The sequence below is a fragment of the Triticum aestivum genome, chromosome 7A, assembly GCF_018294505.1.
Source record: "Triticum aestivum cultivar Chinese Spring chromosome 7A, IWGSC CS RefSeq v2.1, whole genome shotgun sequence".
In the NCBI taxonomy this organism is placed as follows: domain Eukaryota; kingdom Viridiplantae; phylum Streptophyta; class Magnoliopsida; order Poales; family Poaceae; genus Triticum; species Triticum aestivum.
In genome coordinates, this window is record NC_057812.1 from 489,430,607 (window position 1) to 489,443,558 (window position 12,952).

General features: G+C 41.5%; 2 protein-coding genes across 3 annotated transcripts; both read right to left on the bottom strand.

The window, feature by feature from the left end:
* Positions 1-354: 354 nt before the first annotated feature.
* LOC123147729 (translation initiation factor eIF-2B subunit gamma) lies at positions 355-7,966 on the bottom strand. Of its 2 annotated transcripts, XM_044567029.1 has the most exons (13): positions 7,704-7,966; positions 7,535-7,630; positions 7,364-7,441; positions 6,021-6,101; positions 5,710-5,929; positions 5,578-5,636; positions 3,242-3,291; positions 3,066-3,153; positions 2,728-2,970; positions 2,558-2,650; positions 1,592-1,696; positions 907-1,023; positions 355-697 (listed from the first exon to the last, which is right to left on the bottom strand). In XM_044567029.1, the coding sequence occupies exons 1-13, from the start codon at positions 7,767-7,769 to the stop codon at positions 632-634; spliced, it is 1,362 nt and encodes a 453-aa protein (XP_044422964.1). In that variant the 5' UTR covers positions 7,770-7,966; the 3' UTR covers positions 355-631. The 2 variants fall into 2 exon arrangements, with proteins under 2 accessions (XP_044422964.1, XP_044422963.1); XM_044567028.1 differs by having other exon boundaries at positions 7,364-7,630.
* A 2,725-nt stretch (positions 7,967-10,691) lies between these two features.
* Positions 10,692-12,654, bottom strand: LOC123147730 (60S ribosomal protein L37a-1). The gene is made up of 5 exons (XM_044567030.1): positions 12,491-12,654; positions 11,777-11,816; positions 11,610-11,698; positions 10,999-11,081; positions 10,692-10,911 (listed from the first exon to the last, which is right to left on the bottom strand). The coding sequence occupies exons 1-5, from the start codon at positions 12,491-12,493 to the stop codon at positions 10,848-10,850; spliced, it is 279 nt and encodes a 92-aa protein (XP_044422965.1). The 5' UTR covers positions 12,494-12,654; the 3' UTR covers positions 10,692-10,847.
* Positions 12,655-12,952: the final 298 nt, after the last annotated feature.

Here is a 12,952-nt window from a genome sequence, read left to right on the forward strand (position 1 = left end):
GCGATTTGATTATGGGCATCTGTTTACAGACCAACTACTTTTTCAAATCAAACGTGTGTATCGTTTCAGGTGCCTCCACAATGCGATAACGGCTAAAAAAACACAAACCAAAACACCTCCATAATATATGGGACATATAATTTGTGTCATTTGATCCCTGTCCAAAAGTGCACAATAATACTCCTTATACTTTGGGAGTAGTTTCAATTAACACGGTTTTGGCCGTTCGGAAAACAAACATTTACCGCCGGACGCATTACTCGCAAACCAGCTCGAGGCAGCAACCACATGTGGGCGAAACAGATGGCATGATTACCCTTTTTTTTCTTTACTTGTTTACAGCAGGTAGAATGATTAAGCAAAGCAAGCCATTGATTCAAGACGTGCCATGAATCCATCTCAAGATAAAAAGGAGCCACGCCATGAAACCATCTCACTAGTTGCAGTTCACATTCAGAGCACGCAAAATTTTCAGAATGTTGCCGGAACCAAAATTCTGCTATCATATCTCAAACGAGAAACTGTAAGAAGAAAGATCTCAAAACAGAACTGTATCCCCTTTCTTTACTCATAGGGGTGCATCTGATACGCACATGTGCTCGAGTCCACCGCAAAACTATCAAAATGTGCTCTACTTTCTCGCCAGGGATTCTGATTTGTGATCACTACCAGTAGTCACAGTATAACCAGCTCCAACCTGAAATTATTTCACCAGTAAAGCATTATATAATAAATCGTTTCAAGTTAACTAACTGTACAACACGTAAATTATATATTTAATTCATTTTCACTTCATTACAATGACTACCAGCATTAGCTGAAATGCTATCAGACAAATTGACTGGATTTTTTCTCCCTCAAGTTTCAGTTACTTCTGAGTGCAATTGGTCAGAGGAAAAAAAATACCTGGCAATCTTTCAGAACGGCACGCTCTTGAAGTTGCACATTATTACATATAACAGAACCTTGGATGTGACAGCCATCTTCAATAACCACATGGTTCATGACAACAGAGTTGACAATCTGCAACAACAGATGGGTAGAAACAGTTCTTTCATAAGAAGGAAGGAAAAATACTCGCTTGATATGATCGTCTGCAGTAGGCATGCTAGCTTCACAATAATGTAACCATGGTATAAGGTGGCAGCATGATGGAATCCACTAGGTGGGCACTAATGTATCAGCAGGATGTTCTTTCTTTTTTTTTAGCTGATCAGCAGGATGTTCTAACTTCTAAGGCAACTGTAACAGCAACCTAGCGAGGTGCCAGCAGTAAATCAGATGCGACCAACTAGATCTTACCAATCTTCAAGAAAGATCTTGTAGAAGAATTCCCACAAGCAAAATGAAGCCTAAGCAGGTTGGTTTTTACTTGTTCCCTCAAATTGTCTTACACATTGAACCTAATACACTCAATATGATAATTCTAACTTTGAAACCTGCAAACCTCCCCAAGAAGATAACACTGGACCTTCACATTTGCACAAATATGGTGCCAACAAGCAAAACATCGTAGCATGTTACGCAAACATAATTCCAGTTGAAATTTTACAAGAAATCAGCATCAAAATATAAAGCATTGCTTTATTACCTTCACATTCGAACCAATACGACAATGACGGCCAATCACAGATCGCTTGACACCACATTTGTCACCTAACTGTGAACCCTCAGCAAGCATGCACTGTGGCCCGACCTAATAAACCATAAGCCACAAGATAAGCCAAAATAGGCTGGGCAAGGGGTTAGAATGTGCACTAGTTGCAACTAATGTACCATCAAATTTACACAGAACATAGTCCTAAATATATGTGTCAATGCGGCGCGAAAGCAATATTAAAATATGCTCATCAAACCCACAACCAAGATCATTCACCAAAAATATGGAATCAAAGGGGTATAAATTTAAGAAATAGATTAGAACAGATAGTTCTAAGGCATCCATTCCTAAGGAGAGTATAAATGGTAATACAGGTAAATTATACTCCCTCCGTCCCAAAACAAGTGTCCCAACTTTATACTAAAGTTAGTACAAAGTTGAGACACTTATTTTGGGCCGGAGGGAGTATATGTGTACTGGTTTGTGAACTACCTCTTCTCCCAAGAAATATAAATCAAACATCCCTCATCCCACAAAGCGTTTTTTTGCTGGGAAGTATAATGTGGTATAGTGTCATCACTAACAATTCTACTGTTTCATCAGTTTTACAAATAACAAGAAAATTATATTGAGTAATGCAGGTAAAATGGCAAGGCTTAAATTTGACTAGTGGTGATGCGATTAAAAGAAAATCTAATCAATGTGATTCTGCGCCTTCGAATCGCTTTTGGGCAACCTAGAGATGGTCTAATATTCATACCACAGACCACTTATTTGAGCCAACAGATTGATCAATATTCAATACTATCTTCAATCTAGCTCAGCATAACTTTCTTATAGAAGACTGGGTAGCATCAAAACTTGCATTCAGTATGGCATTTTTAGCATCCATCTTCGGTATTTGCAGAAAATCAACCAAATATGCTAGTTATGGAATAAGTATGAAATTAGACTCACTGTAGTCTTCGATCCAAGCACACACGATGGGTGGATGATGTTATTATGTGAAGAGAAGGAATAACCAGATAGGTGACTAGCTTCCCCTATAACCTGTAATATTGCCGTTAGTAAAACTTTCAAGCAACACCCGACCAAAAGCGAAATGCATTGCGGTGTTAGATCCTTACATCTCGATTAATATCACAGTACGCCTGAATGGAGTTCAAACGGTGACAGTACTTGTTTTTACTAGCAATATAAACACAGCACCTATGTGTTCCACCGCCTGAACTTGGTAATAAATCTTGCTTGAAAGCAGATGGTGCAATTGCGCGATGTTGTGACAAGCACTGTAAATTACTGCTGGGCGGAACTACAATATTCCCAGTTTCATCAACTATTGTTCCTTCACCGCCTGATGGAGCTGACCTCTGTATAAATTTGGGAACAGTTACATGCTTAGAAGAATCTTGAAAAATAAACTGTGCTTGGGAAGAAATCATTATGCATTAAGAACGAAGTATACCAACTGGCTCTTCACTAAATATGGGAGAACTTCAAGTCTGATGCTACGGTATGTTTCTTTCTGTTCCAGTACATCCTGCAATGTTGTCCTGTGATCAACCGTATCAAAAGATTGCTGAGTGAGGACTGCTTGTAAAGAGATGAGATATGAAACAATTTAAAAGAACATAGAAGAACCTATTAAAGGCATAAAGATGAGCATCCATCAGGTCACTTCGAATTTCCATCTAGAAAAAGGAAGGCAAGGTAGATATTAAGTTGAGTCCACAACCGAATAAACATCCGAACTTTCTCAGATTTCTAAAATGATGTAAAATCAAATCATGATAGGAAAATTTTAAGAGCTTCAGTTATTATCACTACAAACATGAAGGCCACCTAACAAACTGCAGCTGCTGTCAAAACAGGGGGAAAAACATCTCCTACCTCATTCAACCCATTAGCATCGCAAGTTAAGTCCCCAAATTTTCAAAAAACTGAGTTTGCAACAAAATTCTATCAGTATATGCAGAGAACAATCAAGCTAGTAAGATTGCAAGGAACGGCTCTCATTCCACGAAGGAACAGGAAGCCATCTGGATCGTGTCCTCATAAAGTTTCCCTGCCTTGCTTCAGTCAATGGGTGCACCTTTTTTAGTATGCAAATATGCACCACTAGAAACATACATAAAATATTTATTTGGTCCACATATTCAGCCAGCAAATTAGTAATCACTCGTTCATTTCTGCACAGTGGATAGTAACATCCAGCCAAAGCAACACTTACGTCCCATATTGAGTCTTATCATGGGGTTGCCAGTCATTAAATAGTGTACCATCTTTATCCAATGAAAAAATGTCAACAAAATTTGCTCATACTAAGGACACATGATATATTGTCCAGTGCAAATGACTCAGTAGTTTTCAATGGTTCAGAACACAGTCCACTAGTATAAATTGATGACCTGAAACTTAATTCACAAGTTGCTAAAATACTAGCGCAACACAACTGCTAAAAAAGGATATACTTAGATCCTAAAAGTTCTGTCTAGAATGTCAAAGTTATCATGTGGCTATTAATCATAACACTGAACCGGGAAAGCAGCACCCAAAAACAGAAAGAATTGCTCGCAGAAAAAAAAACGAACTGGCTCGACTGGTTTGTCTTGGCTAGTTTGGCATATGGAACTCGGTACGTAGAGAAAAACAGTCGTGTAATAGGATATTTCGAGTACCATGGCAAAACAGACAAACTGAAGGGGAAGCACCTACCCTAGTCAGTCCAGTCCAATTGAACATCCAAAGCACTCCAGACCATACAAGTACGACCTAATCCTCCCCATGGCAATCGTGCAGTTTACACTTCCAGCCCCTATGCAAGTGGCACTTCTGCCTCCAGCCCTCAGGCACACCATCTCTAGTCTGCCATGCAAAGATGGCATCACAAGCGACCACGAATCCATGTGGTTTTAAGATTAGGAGGTTCACTTTGAGCACTCCTTCCATTTATTAAATGCATGTTTTCAGGTGTTGAGGTTTGCAAATGGCTTGTCAAAGGATTGTGCATTATAATGACACATGGAATTTAGTTACACGTGATTCCAGTTCATCTCCATTTTGGTGAAACTTTCTCAAGCAAGGCAGCCGATAAGTCAATGGAAGACGGTTGACTTGATTGGTTCAATAATATCACGCCTTTTGCCATGCCAATACATTTTAGATTTGGAGGTGGAAGTATCTGTTGCTAGGTTATTCTGACTATTCTTCCATTAATCATAATGTATAGCACATTGAAATCCTGTAGCGCGGACAAATTAATCAAAACTAGGTGAGATTTGTAGACAGCAAGTTGTTGTGACATGGCTCACTTGGTGCTTTCAGCCTTCTACCTTTTAAACCTTGAAGCATGTTTTAAAAAGGTGGACATCTTGCCTGCATGGGTGTTAGCTAGTACATATTGAACTAATGCCATGACAGTCCAGCTACAGCTGTCCCTCGTTTTGACTAGGATTCGGGCAATTGCGGCGAACCGCTTGCACCCCTAGTTTTAGGCGCTACCACCTTGCCTAGCGCCTAGCATCTTTTAGAAGAGTGGTTCAAAGCACAAAGTTCTACATGGGCATCGCATCTGAACCTCCACTTGTTAATTGTTATGATCTATCGTACTCACAATCACCGTCATATTGTTCCACAAATTTCCTGCTAATTTGGTAACTATGGTGTTTACTGAACACCAATATAGTTCAGTTCTCACTCAGACTAATCTTAAGTATTGAGTTTCAAATACCATATTTAAATTACTAAAAATATCATATGAGCTCCCATAGTTATTCCCAAGGAAAAGATAAGATATAATAAACTCAGGTACGCCCAAACTAATTATGACCCGTTCGTATTCCTTCACACATGATAGTGTCACAGAACATAAGATATTGCACTGGAAAGTGAAAGCGCAGAACACTGTTAGGAAATAAGTTCACTTTATTTTAATATGTATGTTAAGAGTTCATTTGACATGTTTAGATGCACATTACCTGACCTACAGCTCGAATTTTTCTCTTATAAACTCGAACATCCTTTTCAACATCAGTTCCTACAAGTAACATTTGACAAGCAGATGAATTATGAATGACAGGTACTACCTAACTGCAATACAATAAACAAACCTGATACAACATGCAACAAGAATTGTCTTGTTATGTCTAGCCCAACTATGTTCAGTCGACATGGTTTTTTAGCCTTGTCTTTCCCTCCTGAAGAAGCAGCATCTGAAGGACCACTAACAGGAACAGAACATAGTAAAGCAGTAACAGCTGCACCATTTCTTCTATGGGTAGCAGCAACAGCCCCAGGAAGTACATCAGTTACTAGGTCGCCGCTAATCACCTATTAAAACGCGGCCAGTGCATTAGCATCTTTATTACTCCCAGCATGCATACTTTTATGTTCCTGAAAATATGGGAAAGCTTATCATTACCAAAACATCATTTGCGACCAGTCTCTTTGAAATAGCTCGTAATGCACCAGCAGTTCCAATGTCCTCAGTAACTGCAACTACCTACACAAGAAAGAAAGAAGTTACCTCCAGACAGCTGAGAATATGTTCCCCTACAACATATTACCCGAATCATAGTGGGCTCGCATGACACAATGAGAATGCTAAAAGAAGCCAATGATAAAAGGGAAGACGCACCTAAAGAAAAGCTAATAAAAGGAACAGATATAAACTAAAGCAGTTCCAGTTACTGAAAATTCTAGGATTTTAACAACTTGATTAGCACTTTATGAGATTCTTAGATAGAATGTGATAATTATGATTCTTATTACACAAGCTATTTGAATTTTATAGATCACTCATATTCAACTAGTTTCATTCTACAGATTTATAAAAAGATGTTTCCAAGCAAGAAAATGCAGGATAGCACGTAAGGGGAAGGTTACAAACTACTCCCTCCGTCCCATAATATAAGAGCGTTTTTGGCACTACACTAGTGTAAAAAACGCTCTTATATTATGGGACAGAGGGAGTAGTAGCCCATGTTAGAAAAAATTGTTATACTGAATCTCCAATATATATCATACATGCACCTAAAGAAAATTTTAATATTTCACTGAAAATATATATGAGTTCAAACAGTTCAAGTTACTGAGAATTATAGGATTTTAACACCTTGATTAGCAATTTGCAAAAATCTATGATCGAATGAGCTCATTATAGATCGTACAAAAACTATGCTGATAAGATTGTGCCCCATATTAGATAAGATTGTTAAATCGTTAAACCGAATATCCAATACGTAGCCTAATCGTCAAATGAACATAGTACAACAGCTATGCAGCCCTTCTGACTGATATCACAATTCACAGACCTGACCAACCAACATCTTCACCAAAGACTTTGCCCTTGTAACTTCTCAATCTGGTTATATGGTGCTACGGTAGCACTGCTACCATCAAATACCAGAACTCCATAGCATTTGATCTCTAGTTACCCATTGAAACCAGCACACTACTGTAGAACATCCACAGCACTGCCAAAACAGCCCACTGAAGTAAAACTCGACTAAACAACACATTAAAAAGAGTTGACCCACAAAAGTACGCAATCTTTAGAGATGCTTTCAGTTACATGCCAAAATTCTTGTAAAGTAAGCATAATTGAGGCAACCATTAGCCTATTCACTACCAAGTCAAAACTACATGTCAAGCTAATGCAGCAAGAAGCTTCTAATTGATAGGAATTAGGTGATCCTAACAGCAATAGCAGCCCCCAGAGTCCTGTATTTCAAGCGGGCAAACGCCCAATCGGCCTCAACTTACCTCCACGACGAGGCGGTCCAGGTAAGCACTAGAGATCCAGGCTCCGACGAGGCGGGCCGCCTCTTGACCCTCCACCACCTGCAACAAAAGCACAGGCGCATTAGCGAATGGTAGCGCCCAGCTACGGAGCGGAGGCAGAGCAGAAATAGAAGTGCTCGGTCGCTTGCTCACCACGATGATGTCCTTGAGGTCGCTGGACTCGAGGAGATCGAGCACGTAGGAGATCGCGGGGCGGTTGGCGACGGGGAGGAGGGCCTTGGGAACGTCCTGCGAGAAGCAGAAGGGAGGATTAGTTAGGGTTGTTGGAGTTAGGGGCGGGGTGTCGTGCTCGGCGGTAGACCTTGGAGACGAGGGGCGAGAGCTTCTCGGAGATGCCTCCGGCGAGGACGACGACCTGGAAGTCCATCTCCTCCTCCGGCGGCGGCGGCGGCGGATGGGGTCGACGGGGAGGGTCAGGTCAGGGTTTTGGGGTTCGTCTCCTTCCGGCAGCAGTGGGAAGGATGGGAGTTTCGGGGTTCGCTTTCTGAACAGTGGATGCACAATTTCATCTGCCAGTGCATTTTTGGTTTCTAAACTATATAAACTGAATTAGGGCATCTCCAACTTCATCCCCTAAAATAGACAAAAAAAAGATTAGACACAATATTTATCCACGGATTAGTCCAGAGTCCAGACTCGTCCGCAGCCGTCCATCCAACCGCATTCTCTAAATGTCCGCTCAGGTTCGTCCTCCTTCATTTCAAATGCATAGCAATATGGTCCGGTCGCAACCAAGAAGAGATGGATGTTTATGGTTTTTTACATGCCCCGATGCTCGGTGTGCACCTCCGGTCGCGAATCATCCACATGCCTGTCCTTGAAGCCGCATCCGTCTTCATTATGGATCATCCCCGTCAACTATGTCTGCGTCGTCAAACGCCGTCACACCCGGTTGAGACATACCGACGAACAGGGAGCGAGCATCGAGCCGATCCATGCCTGGCTAGTCTGCGAAATGGCCCGGCGTCGCGTTAAGGTCGACGCAATATGACACATACGCGGCGGCAGAGGCGGGGGACTGATGACGACGACCAAGTTGCTGCCATGGCAACATGTGCATGGACGGTAGCGCCCCCGTCCCCGTCCCCACCCGACTCCTTTCATTTTACCGCTTGCCGCCTCCTCTCGATCATTTGCCTTCATTTTGTGGCGGCGAGCTTGTTGTGTTGCCGAGTTGATCTTGCAAGCGGCCACCTTCTTTGATCCTCTAGCTCTGCTGACTTCGACGGCTCTTCGTACAGATCCATGCGGCGGTGGAAGGCGAAAAGCGCGGGAATCGGGCTGGATGGCGACGGCGATCGGAGCGTAGAGGGGTGTGGAAAGTGTGGGTTTTAACGCGAAAATAGTGCGGACCACTCCAAATGCGCGGGCTCCGCCTCAATTTTGGGTAGCCAGGGGTGTCAAAGTCCTACATGGTGTAGGTCTGGACTCCCGCAAAGCCCCCTGATTTGCGGGGAAAGGGATGTGCAGACGCGTCTGCGGAAAAATACGGGTCTGTGTTGGGATGGCAAAACGCGTCTTGACAGTTTGATTCAGACATTTGCGTGCTATTTGAGGGTCCATGTTGAAGATGCCCTTAGTAAAAATTTTGTATTATAGAAATATCTTTATTATCAATGGAGTATGCGAATGTGAGGTATGTTTGTCGTCCCTCTCTAAAGATCACGTTATACAATATTCAATCAAATCAATTTTTTATCAAAACCTTGACTAAATAAAAAAATATTGTCTTCATTCACTCATATCCACATCAAATCTTACCAGAAACCTCAACCAAATCAAAATTCTCCTTGCCTTCCATACTCATACTCAAATCAAATTAAATATTGTCAAAATTTAGAATATGATGAGGGCAAGGTATATATATTGGACACGATTGGTATTGAACCGGTATATGTTGTAACACACGAATGATTAGCTAGTCTTGTTAGAGAGACATGCAGGAACCTAACATATATTGGAAACTTCCGATCTATCAATCAAATTGATACAGTAGAAAAGAGAAACCGGTTAATTCACAAAAGGTGAAAACTAAGCCCCAAAACAAATACATCATCAAAGAAACAAACATCTATTACTTCTCATAGATCCCACATCGACATCAAAGGTCATGCTGACGTGACGTTGCCGCGCCAACAAACCATTATCTTACCAACCAAAGTGCCCGACAGAAAAAAAAAATGCTCAAACAACGTCACTGCAGATGACATTGTCGAGACAGGAAGGCTTGAGGAGACCTTGTTCGCCGGACTGGTGTCACCGCCACCACTAACGACGAGCCTCCCAATTTATTGTACAATTCAATGTACCATCATACCATGACATCTAAAATTTGTGATTTTTTAATTGTTGTGTTTATAGAATTCTTTCTATGAACAAAAAAAAACAGTTTCAATATTTATTTTGTTTTTGTACAAGGGTCATTTGACTCGGTGGAGGAGCTTACGAAAGCTTAGACGCTTTGTATTTAGGAACCAACATAACATACACCCCCAATAGTGTTACAGGGTTCCTCCCTAGCCGCCATCCTCCTCCACCGGTAGATCTTCGACCTTCTTCTCCTCCTCTGTCAGCAAGGGTGTGCCATGAGAGTTCTACCGATGGGAGTTGTAGTTTTTCTCTCTTGGGGCACTAGGTAGGTCCGTTCGGCAAGGGCCAGACGATGGTATCGTCATCGGCGTGTTATAGTGTTCCACAAGTTTGCCAGCGTGCCACCAGGGCTTACCTTAATACTCCCTCCGTTTCTAAGAGTGTTTAGATAACTAAAATAGTGATTTAAATGCTTTTATATTAGTTTACGGAGAGAGTATTTGTTTTCTAGAGATTTCAACAAATGATTACATACTTAGTAAAATGAGTGAATCTATATGTTGTAGTCCATTTAAAATGTTAAAAGGACAAATATTTGGGAACAGGGGGAGTATATGGACTTTGGCCTTTACACAAAACGAGAACAGACGCTTTATGTTCTCGACAATGGATTGTATAGCCAGCGTTTTTCATTTTCTCATGGGTAAACTTTTAGTGCTTATTTCGATATGCCTGAATCCAGATTGAAGGAGATTTTCGCTCAAATTCATCATTCATTGAATCCACCAACTATGCTCATAGAATCCACAAGAATAAACCCGACTTTTAGAAGCATGAAGTTCCTCATTCAAAAGAAAACCAACCAAATGGAGGACCACATTTTCGCTTGTGCAATTCTTAGACACGATTCCAGTTCCTAATGGTCAAGATAGCTCGGATGGCAGAAGGCACAAAAGAATCCACAGTAAATCAGGCAACAGCAACAGAAGGATGGGGGGAATACCATAACAAAAACATCCATGGCACCAAGTACAAAGATACCCTTGACTAAACAGCCAACAGAACTGAATCCAAAGTATCGTCTAAACTGCAAAAAACAGATAATTCCTTAGGACAAAACACTGCTGGTAGCAACTTATGCTTCAGTCTGCTCCCTCAAGCGACGGATGGTGCTCCTGACAGTGACTGCACTGGCAGTGCTGCAAACACATATTGCAAGATCAGCAACATAAGATGGGCAAACCAATGGGTAATTTGGAAAGAATAAGCTGATGATGAGAACATACTTCATGGTGTAAGCACCGCCAGCCTTCACCTTCCCACAGTCCTTGCATCCCCAAATTCCAACTGCTTTCCTCTTCACAGCAAACTGGCAAGAATACACGGCAAAGCAAGAATCAAGACAAAAGGATATCAGGATGTATTAAAAAAATTAAAGAACCAGTTAAGTATAATGGAATAAAGGCAAAATGGAGTGATAAACAGATCCAGCACAGACTGCTGTGATCAAACTACTCTATGGTTGGGAACATAATTTGCAATGAGACGTCCAAAGTGGATCAATGCCCCTTTTGTTTCTATGATGGAACTATACAAACTAACAAACTAGAACATAAATAAATAAATAAATGTATCATTAACATAGCCTTGCAAAATGATACTACGAAAAGGCATGTAAGATATTATAGATATAGCCTAGCTCAAGAAATGAACTGAAGTTCACAATGGAGACAGCAAAATAATGCTACCATAGGAGGAAAACTTTAAGCAAGGAAACAACATATCATGATAAACATCAACAAGAATCAGGAATCTGGGCCAGAACTAAGTGTACAGTATAATATAATTCACAAACTATATGAAAGGATACACAGGCAGGGTGCCAGAAGATATATACCTTCCCGCAGAACTCACAGAAGTACTTGGAGTGCTGAGACACCTCCATCTTCTTGATCTGCTTACGCAAACTGGCACCATAACGTGTACCTATAATTGTGCGGGTTAGTTTCAGGAAGTAACATAAATGGATTAATAAGGGAATTAGCAAAGTTCATAGTTTCATACCATATTTGCCAACAATTCCAGCCTTCTTGGTGCGCTTCGTCTGAGAAGAAATGGCAAAAGCAAAAAATTACACAACTGCTTACTAAAACTAATAATCGTGATATAACTTGGGTTGTGACGCAACTCAAAAGTACTCAACAGCAGGGCAGGTTTGATTCTAGTAGTAATGAAATCAACTAACATTTAAAGTAATGATCGAACATGCAAGTACAATACCGCGTAACAAATCATCGGAGAAATAATTACGGTAGCTAATAACATTCATTTTCGAGACAATGCAACTAATAACATTCCACTACAGCGTCCTCATCTCACTCCAGACTTGAGCGCGCAACGGGACAGAAGCAAGCTTTAGCTTTTGATCCGAACTACAACACATCCATGACATATTATAAAGAAGGGTTTGCCTCGATATCAGCTACCTGCAAGTTCTAATTGAACTAAAGAACATGTCATTGGTAGGAAATCAAGAACATGACGCAAATGGACCAAAAGGATTCGAAGGTGCTCGACTTGACACGGCCAGTAACATGTGATTTAGCACCCAACACACGCTAGATCTCGCCGAAACAAATCCGGCAAGAACCTGTAAACAGGAATCCTCTGAAACGTACAATTTCTACAATATCCCGCAGATCTACGCGGGCAATCAGCAAAGGAAACATCTTTTGAGTGTTTGGATCAAAGGAGGGAGGAAGAATGGAAGCACTGTACCATCTCGTCGACGGGTAGGAGGCGTGGGCGGCGAGCAGCGGCGGCGGCGGCGAAATCCGGGAGACGGGGGCGAGCTGCGGCGAAGAAGACGGGGAATTGCGGAGAGGCAAGTTATATAGCGAGGCCTAGGGTTTTGAGGTACGTCGATATCGGCCACTTGGGCCATCTTTGCATCCACGGAGACATGCCCAGGCTGTTTTTTTTTCTTGCTGGGAGATGCTAATGGACTGGTCCACCAAACCAGCCCATGTTGTTTTTAAGGGCCCATGTTGTTTTATTGACGAGTGTATAACGGTATCTTGCACTATTTGAATAGATGAAAGTACGCTTTCCCCCCACAAATCCTTGGTGGATCAATACCCCCCTAAACTCTAAAAACGGATTATTTGCCCCCTAAACTCTGTCAAACCAGATAAATGTGCCCCTTGGTGGTTTTGGGCAGGGTTGAAGGTGGTTTTGGTG